We start from the raw sequence: 20,141 nt of genomic DNA, 5'->3' as shown, positions 1-20,141 counted from the left end.
TCAACCTTTTTAGCCCACGGACTATTTTCCATTAGCATAAGTATTCGCGGACTCAGGTAATAGGAATAAAAAATAAGTTAGTTCAACACTTAAACAGTAACACAACACAAAAAAAAGCAGAAGTAGTTTTTTTATTGGGCACATTTGCAATGTAAATCTCAATGAGAACCTTGAAAATTACGACCTTTGCTCAACCTGTCTCAGTGAGAACCTTGTCCCAGAACTTGTTTCACAAGTTTGTCGGAATCAGGAATTATGGTCGTCAACGCACATCTGATATCGTCTTCTGGTTAAAGTTCATTCCGGTACTTGGTTTTAACCATAGCCAATGTTGAAAATCCAGCTTTACGCAAGTACACGTTACGTTGTTTTACGCTTGATTTGCATTTGCATGCATTCTTGTCTGCCTTCGCACGGAAGCGCTTGTCGATTTCTCGAGCAATTATCCAAGCAGCAGAGAAAGAAGCGCGCACTGCTTTGTTGTGAGAGTAAACTACTCCTCCCCAAGCGGTTGGGTGATCAAAGCGACTTCTCTTTATCTGATATTCTTTTTCTTTAAACACATCAAGAGGCTTGTTGACGAATTTTTCATGATTTGCTTCTAGGTGTCCACGAAGTTTTGCTTCAGCTGTGTGCTAAGACTTTTAAGCACAACACACACTGTGGCCTAACTTCACCATTTACCTCGACCGAAGTAAATCCAAGCGTCAATTAATCATCATTATATGCAAACACCTGCTTTCGTTTTGCCATGACTAGATATTACATTAAGTTTTAAAATATTTTAACTTTTCGCCACCAACAATGCCTAATCTGGCTTACTATGCACAGACATTTGCGAGCATAACCTGGTGTGACGTGCCCAGGTGAAATCGCATTGCGGGAGAAGGAAAGAAACAAAAAAGGCGCTGAAACTTGGGAAATCTTTTTAAAAGGAGAAAAATTTATCTCTTGCGACCCCTACTTTTGAGGCGAAAAGCCGTCGCGAAAATTATGACCTATGCCTAATTTAATTATATACAGTAAATTAATGGGCTTGCGGACTCACAAAAATCTTACGCGGACTCAAATGAGTCCGTGGACTCGGGGTTGAGAAACACTGGTATAGTGTTACACTCTTGCTATACATTGCTTTGTCATGGTATCTTTTTTAAACGCACACGATTGTTTCTCGAGAGATTATTGCGATTCGTGATTTGTCGTCTTAAACTTTGAAGTATCCAACAAACTATGTTTTCCTATTCCTTAAGCTAGAATGTCAACAACAGGCCCCACGACGGTGTGAGAAGCCGTTGTATGTTGTAGGCATAATACGCCTAAAATTTAAAGTCATAAACCACCCGACGTCACAGTTGAGTAGACAGTAATAACTTACATATACTCAGGGTTGCCATCGGTCTGAACTCAAAATTAAGGACAAACAGGAAACAAAAAAAGAATACTATCTTAAACAGTGCACAACAGGAAAAGGCAATCGATGTTCCAAAAATGAAAAAACGTGATACTATTTGCATATTCTCAATTTTTGTATCTCTTTGGTACAAAATGTTATGTTAAAGGTGTTAAAATGCCCAAAATACGAACCTCTGCCCTAAAAATAAGACGAAAATAAGGACGCAAGTGAAAATAAGGACATTTCTTAGAAAAAATGACAAAAATATTTTTTAAAACATGGATCTTTAAACTAAGGACAAATCTTAGAAATAAGGACGGTATGGCAACCCAGCATATGATACTATAATCTCCCACGCTTAGAGTAGTTATTACATCATTGGCGATTCTGTATTTATCATTACATTTCGCCCTGTGGCTTTTTGTATAAAATTTTCTCCAATTCATGTTTCCTGTATAGGCTATTTTTGTTCTTCGCATCAGTGCAAAGTGCTCGCAGTTTGATCATCAGCCACGCTACTGTTTGGTATTATATTTTAAGTTAATCTAGCAGGGTAGTTGTGTGCGAAGAATTATTTCCAGATTCCCTTTCCTCTGCAATTTTACGTTGTATTTATAGATTTTATGTTGCACTGTTGGTGTAAATGACGCACTTGAGCAATCATGCTAAGTTTCAGTACCAGGTTTCTCAGACTCCGGTATATTTTCTCCGATTATTCTCAGCAAACTTGTACCAAATATGTCAAAGAATTGTTATGGCCAGATTTCGATGTGTGGGAGAAATGCTTACCGATTATATGTATCGCTGTAGTAGGTGTGCAATGTTCGGTTTAAATGACTCAGGCTTTGAGGCTATTAACAACATATTTAATACGAAAGCGAATAGTGAACATACGTATAAAACAGATAACCTGGATGAATACGTACCGGCATGTTAGCACATTGGCAAGCAAGCTGAGGCATTATGTGTAGAGATTAACCACAGTTGGCGCTAATTACAGTTAGCAAAAATCTAACGATAAACTTTTTAATACATCTGTTTCAACGCGTATATATACTGGTACATATTGTTAGTATATTCATTCTTCCTTCATTCAGATTCTTCTACGATAAATTTCTGTGTTCATCCACCAACAGTCCATCGGTAACCAAAATTATTTGTGGTATAATCAAGTTTATAGTTATCAAGACTGCTGTAAGCAATACTTATCAATAAAACCATTGAAAAAAAGTGTCAAAATGCTTCTGAGATCTGTCAGGAATCTTATCATAAGACGCTTCCAGGTCTCAATTGGAAGTCGACGGAAATATTGTGGAATCGAAAGCGATTTTTTGCAGTTACGCATGATACCAAATTTAAACTTCAGAAAAAAGCTTGGAATCAGTGAAGCGTATAAGCGAAACTTGTACAGACTAAACTAGACGTTAAACGATCAACGCTTTTGAAGTCTTACCATATTAATCGTTATTCCTTAGAGTCTTAGACCTATACTGTAAGGTGCGCTAATTATGCTGAGATATTTAGTAGCAAGAATATAATCTGATATGATCAAGTTTCAGCAACACGTTTTACGCGCCTTTTGGACATAGAAATGCGACCGCTTGTATGTCTGTCCCATTAGGCAGGACCTGTGCTCCTGGCGTCAGGCTAAACTTAAAAGTTTGACACAGAAACGTAATTAGCTACAGATAAGCTTATCATTGTGTGACGTTGTTGGTTTTGCCCAAAAACTGTGGCTTTAAGGGTCACCAGTGTGGCGAATATGGCTCCGGGTAACCGTGTCGTTTGGTCAAAAGACTGACAACAGAGCTATCTGACTCCAAATAAAAAAATCAAGAAGACGTGTCCTTCCCAGTGAGCACTGCTGCACTCCGAAACTTTTACCGCTAAAAATAATCGGGCAACAAGTTATAAAATAAACCTTCAGTGTATTACACACCACGTACAATGATGACACCAACCAACTAACAACATGTTTAACGAGTACCATGGTGAGACAACACTTTAAGGCTAAGTCATAAATTGCTTCGCCATCTCATTCGTCTTCGTCCACCGCTCAACTCCTAGGTCTGAGTTGCCCTTCTGATTGCAGCGCGATGTGTGATATTGCATTCTTGTGATGTTATAATTGTTGCGAGGATTGATAACTCTACAATGGCAGGACGACAACCGCCGCAGAACCTTGTACATATGGTGTTAACTGACAACACAATGAATGAAGCAATTATGGAAGTAGAGATGACAAACTGTAACATGAACTCGAAAATGAAAATGGAAGAGATCACGTTTCTTTGATCATGATGAAGTAAACATATCAGCCGTTGTAGACATCTTCCTTGATTAAATGCAGCGATCTATAGATTCTAGATCTCTCTGAAACTGGTAAAATAAATCAAAAAATGAGGCAGAATTCATTCCAAGAGAGTATCCAATATTTTGTTTTAACTTTGTCAGAAATAAAGTTCATCATTGATCTAGTAAAATATAATCTTGTAACAAATGTAAGTTGAATAATTGTACGAGTAACGTATCCTAGAGACCTAGACTCCTAGGACCTAGAGGTTTCATACATGTAGGCATTGTAACTTGCCAACAGCCAGTTTGCTTTGCAATTGTTATATCTGACTTAAAATTAGGCGGTTTGATTTAAAAAAATCAAGTTGTAATTGTAACTGTGTTGTAATTGTGAATGTTGCAAAACCATTTTAAAAATTGGCACATGAATCGTGCAACGGCAATCACAGAAAATCCCATTTGAATGCAGGTTTTGACGTTTGGCTTGTTGTTTTCTGATTCTGTCAAATTATGTTTGAAAACCCTCCAACCAAATTATGAAAACAAAATATAATTTGCAAAGTTGCGATACAGTTTAACACTTTGCTATTTTTGCGGCGTTGGCGTTCCATACATTTTTATTTGCCCGAATGTGTAACTGCTCTTTTAGAGCAAACGTCGTTAATACCTTGCCCAAGGACATTCCAACGGTAGCGTTATTTGGTATTGAACATTATCCACGCCCAAATCACTCGGCTACAGAGCCCACAAATATAATTCTTCCAATAAAAGTAGTCCCAGTTTGCAGTAATGACCTCACTGTAATGGCTTTCATTGAGACCATGATGAAGAAGTTTTGCTTCTCATCGGCACTTACTGTGCTATTTCTTTGAAACATTAATTGATACGTTTTGATTATGTGTTAATGGTGTTTTCTTGCAAGTGAATATGAAAGCGTATTTAACACATCCTTACGCTTTACATTATTTTGTATGAAAGTATACTTTCATATTGTATGGCCATATAGCCCACAACCAAGCAAGCATTTTACAAAACATTGTTGTTTTTACGTAAGCAAAAAAAAAAAATTTGGTTACTAATCATCTTTTTTTCAAATCATTATGCTGAATTCTTCGTTTCACGCGTGAACGAGCGGTCCCACGCTTAGATTATATTTAAACTCATGACACGATAATGGAGAGCGCCTGGCTATCCGCATGTACACTGGTCTGATCAAACCTTTGTTTGCTTGATTTTACAAGTTCTGCGTTTACTTTGTAAATGAAGGCGTTAGACAGTTTGTGACTAATTGCATATAACTTTAAGGTGAGCAGTTGAAAACTTTTAATTTTCATTTCAATATAACATAATTTTGCTAGAACATGCTTAATTGATTTACTGGAGTCCATTGCGATTTTTGTGCTCAAAATCAATGTGGAGCAGTCAATTTTGCAGCAGTTATAGCTGAGCATTTAAGTATCTTAGACACATAAAGGAAACCGAGTTAACTGGTGTATATTACAGTCTAGTTCAGACATCACCAAGCTTTTTTCACAAAGGGCCAGATACGGGGAAGCATGAGAACTGGCCATCGCGGACCGGATACCGGCTTTATTCAACAGGCTGCAATACAATAAGTTCATTTGTGGAACAGTGAGGCTGGCCGGATCCAGTAAGCGGCCCATAGTTTGGTAACGCCTGGTTTAGTTGGAAGGCGCAATTATTATTTCTTTTACTGCTTGAATACTTCACTCTGTGGAGTCATGTGTTGAGCAAATGAACTTTTAAATGAGTAGCCTAGACCGTATACTGTAATATTTCCAATCTTTGGCGTTGGTTGTTCTGGCATGCTGTTATGTTGCGTGAAAGTAAAAGTTGATAACAATTAACTAGCGTACAGTGTAAATGTTGACTATATCAGTCCAACAGCTGTTTCTTGGACCCTTGAGTCTTATGATGGTAAAAACCCAATTAATTAGGTTAATCCTGGTTCTGGTCTCAGTTGTTGGGGACACAATTTTGAGGCTATCATTATTTCGCCGGAAAAAAATCGTGCGTTCGAAGCTATTTTTCACAATTTCTTGTTAACCTAACTTAAATGTTGTACCATTGTAATCTTAACCTAACCTAAATCTACTTGCTAATCTAAATCTAACTCCAATAAAACCTTAAAATGCTAAAATCAACTTTTTGCGTGATCTTTCTCCTAACCTGATCTTATCTTTAACAACAGGCTGCGTGACCTATACATACGATAAAATAATCACTTCTTAGTTTTAATTACGTTTTTACCTCTCAAACGCCGCGCAAATGACTGCGACAATTGTAGTTACAGTAAAAATATATTTTATTTACGTATGTGGCCTAGGTTTCGATAATAATCAACTCATCCAGGCTCTTCTTTTATGCAGAGGGTGTAGGTCAAATTTTAACAAAAAATAAATTTACTCAGTTCAACGAACTAAGAAGTTCTTGACAATGGCGAATTGTTTCTTTTAAAACTTTGAATAAAGAAATAATCAACATGCGAAAGATAGATTTACTTCTGATTTGATTTGATCCTTGAAGTTTCGTAGAACGAGTCTCATCTCCAGTGGTGTTTTATTTGTTACTGTCGTCTTCTGCCTTGCTTAACACGTATTGGTCTTTTCTCTGCCAGCAGCAAATTTCTTTTTCTTAGCGCAATTCGCATTTTGCCTTATGTTGTATCATCTGTATGTACATTTCCCGACGTTTTGAATTGGCTTAAAAGCGAACAGGTCTTTATTCTTTCAGTTTTGACCTATACGCTGTGAAGAGGGATGGTTTAAATATTTTCTCGAACAGTAATTATGTAAAGTGCCAAATATGTTTTAACTGCAGTTGTCGTTAGTTTTAGCCATTGGTTTCTACTTAGTATATGAAAACAAGCAAATCTCTTCTCACCTTATGCGTTTATCTTGGAAATCGTCATATCTGATAACTCCAACTGTAATTTAATATAATCTGGGTCAAGGCTGCCCAAGGTGCGGCACACAGCCAGTTATTGAGGCCGTCGACCAGTCTCGAAATTATGATGAGTAAGTTATATAATTAAAAATTTTTATAATTAATAAATAAAAAATGAGTATAATCATTTGTGATCCGCCAAGTCACAAGAATAGTGTAATATGGTCCATGTAAGGTAAACTTTGGGTATTCCTGCTGTGCTAGATGACCAGGAGCTATCAAGTGGCTAAAGTATTCCATAATATGATGCTATTCTGCATTGAGGCAAAATCAAGAAAATTAGGATAAAACAGATAGGAAGCGTGTTACTGTGGTTTGCAACTCTCTGTGTTGCTGATCTAGTTGTGAAGAATATTTGAATTGTGTTTTATAGAATAGGCTAATTAGGGCTCAGTAATGAAAATCTCTACAAAATGCTTAGTATGCGCAATTTTAAATCTTGCTGTAGTAACTCGTAGTGCTGAATGTGGCAAATTTTGGCACATAAGCGATATACACTACGACATTTACTACTCCCTCAATAAAACAACTACCAATATAACGTGTCCGTCTTCTTACAACTATCCCTCTATTGATCCTGGCCCTTGGGGTGATTACAAGTAAGTTTATTTTGGTCTATTCTCTAAAAAGTAGTCGAGAATAAGGTGATTATATTTCGAAGTATTTTTTTAGTTGCGATTCCAATTTTCGTCTAATTAATTCATCCATTTACTCCATGAAGTCCATTGAACCCACACCGGATTTCATATTGTGGACCGGGTAAGCTGGATGTCTGTGATAATATTAAAAATTTTGTATTCTATTAGTTTTTTTCATCGCAGTGACGACGTATTTCATACGGATGAAGAAGAGAAATATCTGAATGTTAGTTTAATGTACGATATCATGTCTAACGTTACTTCTCTCATTCAAGAAGCATTTCCTGATATTCAGGTATATATACTTATTAATATTAATTATAAATGTATTTCCACATGTTACTCCTTACATTGGTGGCTGAACGATTGACATTTTAAAAAGAATATAAAAACGTTTGAGGTAGTTTTACGCTTTCTTGATCAGGTGTTCGCCGCCCTAGGTAATCACGATTACCTTCCAAAAAATGAAATGCCTTCAACTCCAAACGACATTGTTGCCAACACCGCTTTAATTTGGAGAGAGTGGTTGACAGACGATCAATACGCGTTGTTTAAAGAAAGTAAGTGAACTTTTTTCCTATCTTAGTGTGGTGATATACTTATTAATTATCATTGATGCTGATATATTCGCGACCATCAGTGGCAGCACAATTCTTCGTCTTCCACAATCACAGCAAAAAATGAATTAAAAGTGAGACTCACATTATACATTATCAAAATCCCATTTATAAGTTACTCAAATTCCACTAGATATGTTAAAATGGCTTAATTTCACAGCTGGATATTGTTCAAGTATAACAAATCATGCGCCGAATTTACGCGTAATTGTCCTTAATACTAACACTTGGGACTTGTACAACCCGACTGTGACTGGGACCGGAGACCCAGCTGGACAGTTCAAATGGTTTGAAGAGCAGTTATTTCTGAGCAAAATCGCTGGAAACAGGGTGAATTTAAATTGTTATTTACAAAGATAAAATAGATATTTTTTATTTTTTGCTAAATTTATAGTCACCTTTGATAGCGCTACTTCCTTCACAGGTGTTTATTATGGGCCACATAGCACCTGGGTTTTTCGAAAGAGTCGTGAATGAAACTTACTTCTGGCCAGAATACAATAAAAGATACGTGAAGCTTGTTGAACAGTACAAAGACGTTATAAGCGGACAATTCTTTGCTCACCATCACACAGACAGCTTCAAGATTTTTTACGATGCCGATAAATATCCGGTATGATGTGTATATGTTTTAACTATAAACCTCCGTATAAAATTATTGATACCTTCACATATGGGCCCCACGAACCACCACGTTAAAAATTCCAAAAATTCAATTGCAGTAATAAATTGTGCCCGTCGTATAACACAGACTCAATACTATATAGGTTACTGTACAATAAATCATTCATCAAATTAAAGCACGCTTCTTGAAGCCTTGGAACGTTTTACTATCATGCTTTATAGGCTACTATAGCATAATGCAGCACCAAACCCCCTTCGCGTTTTACCTACAGTATATATTCATATTGCATTTGCAGTCGGAAGAATAAATTTTAATGATAAAACCTGGTATCATGTGATAATCATTGTTGACGTCAAACAATAATTAGTTTAACAATTATAATTAAAAACCCTATCTAACTTGATACATGTAAGTGTAATTGAACAAAACAATCAATAAAAGTATAACTTAAATGAAATTTTTTTTAAGTAACCTTTAAATCCAGTCATCAGATTCACGGAACCCGAGTTCAGAAGCAACAGTGATGCATTGATGTCGTAGCACTCATGCTAACTTACGTGAGACAATAAGTGTTTCTGTGGCCTGGAGAATTTTTCGTTTCTATAAATTTTTTTCTTTTTACAGATATCTGTCCTATATCACGTTCCTAGTGTTACTCCTAGAATAGGAACTAGAGACGGATCGGTGAATCCTGGTGTACGTTTATTTCACTACGAAAAAGCAACAACTGAAATTCTGGTATGTCAACAAGTATTCACTAGGTTTTATTAACCTAAATTCTTATAAGGCATGACATGAACAGCAGTGGATTTAATTACTGTATCTGTTTGTAGGCCTACTTTGTTTCAAATACCTTATCCTGCCTAACATTTGTTTCCAAAGGTTAGTTAATTATTATGATTACTAAAGGACTACACACAATATGTCTTCGACTTGCAAGCAGCCAATGACGGCCAAAACGCCGAGTGGCAGGTGGAATACAATTTTGTTGAGACGTATGGTCTTCCCAATGTCAGCGCACAGTCATTACACGACCTTGCACTGAAATTCAAAGCTTCAGAAACAAGTGGTTGCAAGTCAAGCAATGATCAGTGTAATGCTGATATACTGCAGCGGTACTCGCTTTACAATACGGTGTCTTACCAAAAGGGATACTGTGATTCTATTTGTCAGAGAAATTTCGTTTGTGCTATGCAAGCAGTTGATCATCAATTGTATCAAGACTGCGTTAATTCCTGGAACAATGCTGTGGGTTTAAGAGGATTTCAATTTTTTAGTATTTATTTTGCGTTTGGCATAGTTCTATTAAAGTTTTAGACGGTACAGAACATTGGTCATTAATTAATAGCAGACTCGTAACCAAGTTCTTACCTTTTAAGACTCAAGTCGAGTATTTTAGTACAAGTGACTTGAGTCAAGTCGAGTCGATAAATATTTCAAACCAAGCCAAACAAAAACAAACTTTCCATCAACGACGAACGTTTGGAATTATTACATAATTGCTTCATTTTGCTTGAACGTACGCATTCGTAGACAGATAAAATCATTTTAAGTTACACATTGATATATTCTGACCAAAAAATAAAAATTCCTTTTACTTTAATGCTAAAACGTAGTCAAAAAGACCTGACCTGACTAGTCATTTCAAATGATGATTCAAGTCAAGTCATTTTTGTACTTTTTTAGAAAGAGACTCGAGTCAAGTCTAATTTATGAAAAAGTGACTCGAATCATTACGACTCTGGATAATAGTTACCAAACGGTTTTCGCTTGACGTCTTCATAATAAATAGCCAATGGCGGGAAAGGAAAGAAGATGCCTTGTTCATCAGGGTTGCCTATTTCATATTTGAAAAAAAAATTTAACGCGCTTGTTTCTGAAACTGCGCTTTGGGCGCCACCTGGCTACTTTCGCTGCTACTGTTCGCTATTTTTGGTCATTTTAAGCTTTTGTAAATGTATAGGCCAACACAACTTTCTTGTTTGTTCTTATTTTGCATTTTTTTGTTATAGCTAGATCGTTTTTAATAGCCGTATCTAGTCTTTTTAGTCTTACCAGTTTTTCTAATAAAATATCATCTTTCGCCTTTTGCATACTTCAAAGTTATTTGTTCGTCACAGTACTTTTTCTGAATAAAACGAAGTGGCTTCCCTTAGCAGCAGTGGGCATTGGACGCTTACAGCAAAAATTGTCACGTATTTTGGTGTCAAATTATGTGCCTTTTGAACAATAAACCATGCAACGCGGTGGCAGTCAGCAAGCTACTTTAAAGTATTTTCGCCATTTCGGTATCGTGTCGGTAGCAGCACCCAGAACTAGCAAAAAATCTACTGATGGCAGGCGGTGTAGAGCGCAATGTGGGCCCTGACCAGAAGGTACATTTAGGCCCCTGCAAAAGTTATGTAGGCCTATGCTTGTAATTCCTAAATATGAGGCATGAAGCATGAGGATAAATATGATTTGCAAGTAATAGGTCTCATTAAAAGTTGTAGGCCTGAGCTAATTAGTCCGCCTGACCCCCGTCTACACTGGCCTGACTGATGGTACCAATGTTCGGCAAAGTTTCAAAAATCAATTCGTTAGGCTACTTTGAATAGGCCAGGCTGCAAAGTTTGGCATAATAAGTGCACTCAATACTGCTTTTCATGAGCTTCAGTGCCGCACTTAAGGTGTTTTGTTGTGTACTTAATGACTTGGACAGAACTTCTTTTCACTCAGTTTTCAGTTAATTCAAGGATTGAATAAGTTAAACTGTGTATGCATTACTGCTGTATAATTGCCCCCTCAGTGCACTGTTTTGTTACATCTAAGCATTTTTTGCGCAGTGCACTTGTCATTTTTAATTGTTTGACGCATCCAAGATCTTGCTAAAAACGGCCATAGCCTACTCTGCAGTCCGGCTGATCACGACTGACTAAATGTTTTAGGAAAAGTAGTTTTGATGTATCGTTATTAAAAAAAACACAGCCTTAAGTGGAAAGTATCGCACTTGCACGCACGGGATTCATCAAAGTACATGTTGAACTTTTTTATCCTCATGCTGATTTATTGTATAAAAAAAAAGAATAACTTCTTGCTTGAACCCCAATTTAAAAAAAAATAAGCAAAGAACTGAGGGTTCACTGCACACCAAAATTTGTGTCTTTGCACGCACAAGTTTTAATCGAAAATGCCCCTACTTTCCAGTTGGGAGAGTTCCAACTTGACTTTTCCTTTGTTAACCTTAAAAACTCTCATCGACACACCGTTAGAAGAGCAGTTGGGCTGTACCACCGTATGGTGGCTTACCTAATTAGTCTGACTGTTATTTCCGACCTAAAAGTTATCGCATAGTTTGGTTCCAGTTGTAAAGGATTTTAAGTATCATTCATTATGCTTACTTATCTGTATTTATGTATCTATGTTTAATGCTCAGTTGATATTGGTTTGGCCAATTGTAGATGATACATTTTAAGAATGTTAAATCGCATTAATTAAATTATAGCATTAAGCAATGATGGCCAGCAAGGTTCCAGTGTTAAGACTGTGATGGTGATCCTATGTAGGACTACAAGGAATTACTATTATATATGTGATATACAATATAAACGCAAAATGTTCCTGATGGCATAGCAGCTAACATCAATTACATCCAAATCAGGCTACTTTGTTTTAGATTTTCAGAGTATTTGTATATATATATTTGGTTTGTCTTATTATCTACTTCAAAAACTGTACAATGGCATCCAGTGGAACTAGCGATGAAATTGAATTCTCTTTTCGAGCTTGTCGTTTTGGAACTTTCAGGGCATTTCCCATAAAAAATGATTCTGAGAAGTCAAAGGATGTGAGCAGTCAGTTTGAACCAGCCATGCTGAATTCCAAAGGCATCCAGTTTCCAATTCGCCTTAGCCAAAGTATGCATGTTTTGAGTAGAATGGATGTTTTCAAATATTTTTATGTATTTATATATATATATATATTCAGTGTTTTTTTAAACTTTGGTTTTGGTGACCGCTTAGAAATTTTTGGAAAACGCAACTTTTAAAGATCATATAACTGCTCACTGTCGATGCAAAAGTACAAATTTAAGAGGCTCTTTTGGGCCTAAAAAACACTGTTTATGTACAGTATTTGTATAATAAGTTCCTGATGTAGACCTGCAAGAGTTACGTTTTAAAATTATGGTCACTAATCATTGTCAAATCTAAACTCATTGTTTCAAGATGTTTTTTTGACTATGTTTGGTTTCAGTATATATTATTACTTTTAAACGAAATTTTGTTGTATGTTGAGAAACAAATGGCAACAAGAATGGTATGTACATACAAAATACAGTCATTTGCAAAAGTAATTGACCACTCCTGAAAAATTACCATCGTTTGACAACTTCTGCTAGCAATTGCATTATGCTTTGGTTTGTGAGATTAAAAAAGGGGAAAATCGGTACCATAGGGATGAAGAACAAGTTCAGATTGTTGCATTCCACACAACTGAGTTGTCTTGGTGCCAAATATTGAACAGCTTGGTTGCACTAAGTTAACCATGCAAGGAGTTTTTAAAAAATCAGTCAGGAAAGTAATTATAGCAATCTAAAGAAAAACAGTAGGCCTCGCAAAATGAGCGCGCTTTTTTCATTGACGAGCGAGAGCTTGAACAACGCTCTCTAAAAGATGTGTGGTCCAGCTCTGAGAACTTGTGGAAGATTTCTGGAATGCTATAATCTTCTTGATGTTATTGTTGTTGAGTTGAGTTGAGTTATTGAGTTGTTTTGTGAGACTTATCCCTTTTTTGGTTTCCATAAATACTTTCCCGGTTGAATTTATTCATTGTTTATTGCATTGGTGACGTTGTAACAAATTATTATCTTGAATGATATACTGGTACATTTTCTAGCCCCTTTATTCTTCTATGTTTGCATGTATCAAAATTACTAAATGCCAAAACTGGAAATGTAGTTCCTAACTAGAGTTATAGACTTTTTTTCATACAAATTGCACAATTTGCTAATTAAAAACACATCATATCATCAGTTAATCATAAAATAATGTGAATTTATAAAGAAAGAACAGTCAACAGTTCACAGAATTTGCTGAAACTAATTTTCCATGTTCCGCAATGTTCAGCATTAACCTCATATATGTTCTATTGTCCTTGAATACTGAACCAACACGGCAACGTCAGATCCATTCTTCGCAGAGTTTTGAGGAAAACGGTTTTCTGCTGAAGTTGTTTTGTGGAACCCTATTTGAACATCGCTCTTCAAAATGATATTAATAATAATTAGATATTTTACATGCATATAAATGTTATTTTTATTTATCTACTTATTTTTAGCTAATAGTTAGTAGCTTTTTGTTTTTTTTCATCTATGTTTATATAGTTTTCATACATGTGCTGAGTACTAAAACATGCAGAACTTTTTCATCTGTAGATGCTGTCGATGAAATACTCATTGAAATCCCTGCAAAGTCTTTGAAATATGTAGAAGTATTCATGCAACGTGGCTGTCCTGTGATTTGGATTAAAACGAATGCAGCATGTGCAAAGAAGATCCGTGGGCAGTGTAACATTAATGATGAAACTGGACCATACTTTAATCCGAATTCCGAAGGTTAAATTTTCCTTTGTCAGTTTGAGGTGTAAAATCTAAATATATACTTCAATAGGATAAAGACCTCAGTAGCCTGCTATAATGCCATTCTTGTATTCTTGCCTTTTGTATCTTTGTAGTCCCAGGGTTCTTCAACTGGGGTACACAAACCTTACTAAAATCAAACCTATTTTTCAGCCATAAAACTGAGCGTTTATCCATACCCTTGCTTCCCCCTGAAAACAGTCGTTTTTAGAGTTTAACACAATGAAACAGTTGCACTAGGAGTTGTGAAAATAAAAAAATGTATTTTGGGGTCCACGTTAAAAAAGTTTGCAATACTGTATCTTGCAATACAGGCATAAAGCACTCAAACACTATGTGATATGGACTGATTGGCCAACCTGAAGGATGTTTGAATCCCCCTTCGGTAAGCTGACCTATTGATATTCTTTTGCGAATTTTTCGTTGATATCCATTTCAGGTTTAATTAATAACAGCGTGCAAGCAGCGCTTTCAAATGTAAGAGAAAAATGCCATTGTATCACTTGCTACAGATAGAAGTTTTCCTTTCTTACCATGGTGTTAAGTTGGGAGTACCTAATCGTGTTGTAGGATACGATTGGAAATCGAAATCGAATCTATGGAAAAATTAACCAAATTATTTCGGTCAAATCATTCAATCTAGTACTGAAAATATTTGCAAAAGAAAGCAAAACAATACTTTTGTACTCTGCCATTATTTAAGGAAATACCATACATATTGATAGCTATACGTAGTTGAAGACAAAACGCACACTTATTTGTAACTTACAACAGAAGGATACGTAAATAACATAAGTTACTTAGATTTCCTGTTTAGTACAGCAACAATCATATGGCCGCTATTATAGTTTTCATGCAGTGAAGGAATTTTCAAGTAGGATTTTAAAAGTATCGTAAATATATTCGGATTTCGGTTAAATCTGGATATAAATTTGCTAAAATAATAAATAATAACTCAAATCGTTTTCGCTGGTGTTGCGTAAGTAATAAGTTTTGGTATACTGCAGTGTAGAAAGCCACTGTCAAAAGCAATCAACCAGAAAGTAGCATTAAGCTCCCCTATTTCTCAAATCCTTATTTGCGAGTATTGAAAGTCGATGCAATCAGGTTACTACTAATCGCTTTTATATAAAACCAAAAATTACCACTTCAACAGACACACAAACGAAGCAGCATGAACACAACATCCACAAGTTAATTTGATCGTTTTTGTTTAAAATAAAATTTAAACAATTATCATACAAGATTTCATTCTAAGTAAGCCATACATAAAGATATACACAAGATGGAAAGTAGTAGTAGGAAGAACGACCCAAACCTTCTAAGTCAGCGTAAGTTTCTTGCCGATCTGATTTGGTTCGCACGATAATTTTATTGTTGCTGTAATTTTCTGGTATTTGCCCATTTGCATTCCCGGACGCCATAAATTGTTAACTCTTACTGTGCAGCTGCTGCAGACTAACAAAAAGAAAGTCGTTGTGTTGCGATATAGCTACGTATCGTGGTTCTTTGCGAAGTGCAGATTATCTTTTTTCATTACGTTTAAACCTGCTTCCTGAAATTTATTCCATGCTTTTTCCAATTATTTGTGCAATGCAAAGAACAAAAGCAGTAGCTTGTACTTCAAAGCATCAATCCTGAGAAGATGGACTTTTATTACCTTGATTTGAGATATATATATATACCAAATTTGTTTTTAATGTGTTTATGTATAGCATGGGTCGGCAAATGCGTCGCTGCAAAAATGTGCATAGCTTGGTTTCGGTAAAATGCCGATTTTGTCGGTTCCTTATGTTCAGTTATAATTCTTGTGGAGGCTTACAGACAAGGGTAGCTTGTATTCTAAGAAATATGGTAAATTCTTTTGAAACAAAACAAATTGTTTAGAATTAAATGATTAGTTAGTCAGTTAATCACAAGTTTTTTGGAAATTGTTTCAGTCATAACATAAAAACTTTATAAATTAAGTTTGTTTATTGAAAGCGTTTATTTTTCTAATTGCAACTTTTATTATTTAAAGATCTGCTCACATACCACAGTTTGGCCACCATGTACCAATGACCTACGTTATAATTTTATGTTTTTTACATCATTTTATGGTCTTTATCATGATATTTATGATTCTAATATGAATAATTGAACATGGTTGAAACTGGTTTTTATTTTCTGTGATCTAGGTCCATACGAACAACAGATTGCATTAATCTTAGCCCAAGATCCTTTGCCATTTACGGTCAGTCACAACATAAAGCACATATTTTTGTCCATCGCCAAGCAACTTAAGAAAGATAAAACTAAATTCTTCAAGGAGATTTCACACAAAATCAACAATGACAAGCTTGTACAGGTATCGTTACAGTTGATGTCAAGTGTGTATGTTTTTGCTTAACGCTTACACATAATATTTTAATCGTTACTGTCTTTATATTTTCTTGCTGACACGACACCAGGCAAATCTTTTTTGTTTATTTGCAGTGCACACTAAGTATGGATAAAGTTGAAAACCTTGAAAATGGCAAAAAGCAGAATAATGCAAAGAAACCAAACAAAGCTACCGGCAGTACTGAAAGCGGCTTGGTGTCTGCTCCAAGTGAGCAAACCAAGTTTCATTTTCGCACGTGTCGTTTGGGAACCCTCAGGAGTTTTCCGGTTAGAATTGATTCTTCCAGCGCTTCACAAGCCGCCCAACCAACTAAACCTGCATCCCTCGATGCGAATGGTCTGGAGCTTGACGTTCAATTAGAACAAGGTAAAAAAAAAGCACAAATATAAATGTTGTGTTTGATGTTGTTATAAAAAATATGGTCATTTGTCACAATCAATAAGGGTATTAGTTTAATACTTGTACCTAATATTGGGATATCCAAAGCATGGAGAGATTATTCAAAGCATGAACAGCTTGAGTTGATTACAATCGGTCAACAACTTAGATGTTTATGTCAGAAGTGCTTTGTCGAAATGTTTGTCTTAACTACGACATTGTTGTACTCAACCAGTAATTTTAGGTCAGGACTGCCATTTTTTTTTAAGTTCAAATTTGTCCAAGTTAAAACAATATTTAGATTTGCATGCGTCACGGTTATTCGAGTTTTATTCTGCATACTTAAGAAATATATTTTTATTGTACTCTTATAATTAGAAAATGCTCTTCTTCAGATGGCTTTGCTGATGGAACTTCATTCAAAATTTTGTCGAAACATATCCAGTCTGTTGAAGTATTCCTACAGCGTGGATGTCCTGTGATATGGATTAAACCTACGGTGGCATGTGCCAAGAAACTGTGTAATCTTTTTGACTTGACAGAATCAAATGGACCATATATTGATCCAAACTCAGATGGTAGGTTGAGCAGTTGCAAAATTTAAACTTGCAATACAAGTGTATTTCTCAAATGAATTACAAACACAATTTTGTCTGAGATCATTATTCACTATTTCTCGTTCTTATAACCAATGAACTTGTCTTTCAATATTAAGCTGCACCTGAAACTAAAATCGGCCTGATCACTGTTGACCCACTACCATTTGCTGTATCACACAACATTAAGAATATCTTCTTCAAGATTGCTGCTAATAGGGGATTGCAAAGAAACAAGTTTTTCAAAGAAATTACTCACAAAGAAAATAATGACCGCTTGGTTGAGGTGGATGCTTTTAATGTTATTTTCTTGTCTCTTAGAAGTAATTAAGTGTTGTTAACACTGTGTGTTTGTTATCAAACTTTTATGCTAATACTGGAGATTTCAAACATGACCATTAAACTTCTTTTTACAGAATACACTCTTCATGGACGATCTCAATACTGCGAAAAAGCCTGTTGGTAAGAAAAGGGAAGCCACAAAAAACAAAACCAAGTCAGCTGCCAAACGCAGAAAAGCAAACTGACAACGCTATTATTCCATCATCGTAACATAGACTATCGAAGCAAGTGGAAAGATTGCGTCAACGATTTTTCACAAATCTTCTGAAGGGTGATTGTTACAAAAAGGCACGCGATGCAGGTTATGCAGGGCACGTAAACTATTGCAAGCTCTAATAACGTTTTCACATTAGCTCATGTTACAGTGGAAGCTAACGTAATTACAAAAATCCGGAAGATGTAATTGCAGAAAAAATTTCCTGTAAATTTTTGCGCTCACTTTGTTGATTGTCCTAGGTAAACACGGCCCCCTAACGAATGTGCGGCCTAGAAATTTTGCATCCTCTTTTTTTACGAGATTTATAGAGTGATTTTCATACTACTCGTTGCGGGAGCGTTGTTTTTGAATTACTTCAATTTTCTTGATGTTCTATTGGGTTTTATCCTTTCGTGCTTTAAAAGAACTTGATAACTGCCTTTAATCGCATCGTCATAATACTGTATCTATCATTCTTTTCCTCAACACTGGCTTTTGGTCCAATATTTCTGATATGTTTTTGATTTAACATGTTTGATTGCATTTTCTAAGTCTCAAATATATTCAGCTACGTGTTTGTTAACTTTTCTAGTTGAATTTGTAGAACCGATTTACATTCGCTTTAGTTAGGTTCCGGTTGATTTGGATTATGCACATTGCTAATTTTACCTTTACAAATATTGATGATAGCGTACAAATGAGTCATTGCGCGAGCGCTAGGTCGATTGCATTTTACAAAACTGCCTTTTATTGTGTAAAGCTGTTTCGTAAATAAATTTTTTCCAAAATATTTTGAAACATTGGTATAACGTTTTATTGTCAGTGGAAAGTGTAACTGCACGCCTGACGGGGTAGCCCGTAAATAACGCATGAAATAAACAACCGATTAATTGCAATCAACAACTTAGGAAACTTGGTAAAACCAGGAATACCATGCGCAATACGACGAAATATATAAGATTTACTTGCACACCCACTGCTCAAATCAATTGTCGATAAATAAAAAAACTAACAAGTAAATACAGAAAATGGATGAAAAACATTGTTGGTAACAGAATAATTTGTACAGTTTCAAAAGTACCGACTGTATCGGTATCGATATGAAAAAGTACCGCGGTACCTGAATCAATGCGGAAAAAGTACCGCGGTACTGCTACCTGTGCTTGAGTTCCGTGTATTCTTTACTACTTGGTTGCACGACTTGTACAAAGAACCCCTATTCCCAAGCAGGGGTTTGCATTATAGCTAACAAGGTAACATTTTGGCTGTGGAGTCATTTGTTCTGGATCATTAAATGGGCTATCGGTGAAAGTTTTATCTATTTCTCGTTCAATTTTTGTCAAATTTGTAGTCGATTCAATTCGTAGTTATTAATCTTAATAAGCCTATCAATATTTTAGTAACTTGGGTAGGGTTGAAAATGGTTTAGTATACCAAACTGTCGTAATTAATGCAATTACAACAGGGATATTCTTAATACTGTTTTATTACCACAAAAACACTAACATGTTTCGGTCTTTTCAATAGTGTGTTCAATAGTGTGTAACTGTGTATGTGTTCAAATTGTCCGAAATATAGTCGTAGTTACATCAGAAACAATTTCATCACCACTGGCTGCACACATCACCAGTGACTACATTAAACCGGGAAAAATGCATTATTTTGTCATAGTTGAGGCGTAAAACCACACCGTGTGACGCTTTCTAGTTTCTTATTTTATCTCGTTTCAAACTTTGGGCTTTCTTGTCTCACTTCTGCTTGTGTGTCCCGTGCAGTGCTTTTTGCTCTAGCTGTCTAGCAACTGTTATTTCTTTATTTATTTTGTCTCTTTTTTATCCCTCCTTTCGTTTTGGGCTTTTTATCCATCTTCTCCCATCATCGAGTTGCCTTTGTATTCAATGCTCTGATTAATATCTTCGATCGTATTTATACCTAGCCCCTCAATGACAATGCAGGTGATTTCGAAAACCATTATCTTGTGGCGATGACTGGGGGCTATATTAATGTTTTTGGATGACATAAAGCCAAAGGCTTTAATTGTTCATTTTGAACTCCTTTTGTCTATTTTACTTTTAACTCCGTTGCTTATGGCTA

At 35.8% G+C, this 20,141-nt stretch overlaps 2 protein-coding genes across 3 annotated transcripts; both read left to right on the top strand.

Moving 5' to 3' along the window:
• Positions 1–5,525: 5,525 nt before the first annotated feature.
• LOC143469708 (acid sphingomyelinase-like phosphodiesterase 3b) lies at positions 5,526–10,825 on the top strand. Of its 2 annotated transcripts, XM_076967499.1 has the most exons (9): positions 5,526–7,254; positions 7,328–7,414; positions 7,477–7,588; positions 7,718–7,853; positions 8,071–8,240; positions 8,335–8,523; positions 9,160–9,273; positions 9,445–9,811; positions 10,222–10,824. In XM_076967499.1, exons 1-9 carry the CDS (start codon positions 7,052–7,054, stop codon positions 10,242–10,244), a joined length of 1,401 nt encoding a protein of 466 aa, XP_076823614.1. In that variant the 5' UTR covers positions 5,526–7,051; the 3' UTR covers positions 10,245–10,824. The 2 variants fall into 2 exon arrangements, with proteins under 2 accessions (XP_076823614.1, XP_076823613.1); XM_076967498.1 differs by having other exon boundaries at positions 5,528–7,254; positions 9,445–10,825.
• A 1,348-nt stretch (positions 10,826–12,173) lies between these two features.
• Positions 12,174–18,837, top strand: LOC143469894 (uncharacterized). Its single transcript, XM_076967777.1, has 7 exons — positions 12,174–12,431; positions 13,949–14,128; positions 16,330–16,499; positions 16,628–16,901; positions 17,309–17,491; positions 17,629–17,795; positions 17,926–18,837. The coding sequence occupies exons 1-7, from the start codon at positions 12,254–12,256 to the stop codon at positions 18,034–18,036; spliced, it is 1,263 nt and encodes a 420-aa protein (XP_076823892.1). The 5' UTR covers positions 12,174–12,253; the 3' UTR covers positions 18,037–18,837.
• The last annotated feature ends 1,304 nt before the right edge of the window (positions 18,838–20,141 follow it).

Source organism: Clavelina lepadiformis, chromosome 8, assembly GCF_947623445.1.
Source record: "Clavelina lepadiformis chromosome 8, kaClaLepa1.1, whole genome shotgun sequence".
In the NCBI taxonomy this organism is placed as follows: Eukaryota; Metazoa; Chordata; class Ascidiacea; order Aplousobranchia; family Clavelinidae; genus Clavelina; species Clavelina lepadiformis.
The sequence above is the reverse complement of the archived record's forward strand: the minus strand, read 5'-3'. Positions and strand labels throughout refer to the sequence as shown.

Bases quoted from the DNA above. Each gene is read 5' to 3' on its own strand.
- LOC143469894 (XM_076967777.1), top strand. From the start codon at position 12,254: ATGGCATCCAGTGGAACTAGCGATGAAATTGAATTCTCTTTTCGAGCT. The intron at 14,129-16,329 runs GTTAAATTTTCC...TCTGTGATCTAG, and splicing joins CTTTAATCCGAATTCCGAAG to GTCCATACGAACAACAGATT. The intron at 16,500-16,627 runs GTATCGTTACAG...GTTTATTTGCAG, and splicing joins ACAATGACAAGCTTGTACAG to TGCACACTAAGTATGGATAA.
- LOC143469708 (XM_076967498.1), top strand. From the start codon at position 7,052: ATGAAAATCTCTACAAAATGCTTAGTATGCGCAATTTTAAATCTTGCT. The intron at 8,524-9,159 runs GTATGATGTGTA...TTCTTTTTACAG, and splicing joins ACGATGCCGATAAATATCCG to ATATCTGTCCTATATCACGT. The intron at 9,274-9,444 runs GTATGTCAACAA...TGATTACTAAAG, and splicing joins AAGCAACAACTGAAATTCTG to GACTACACACAATATGTCTT.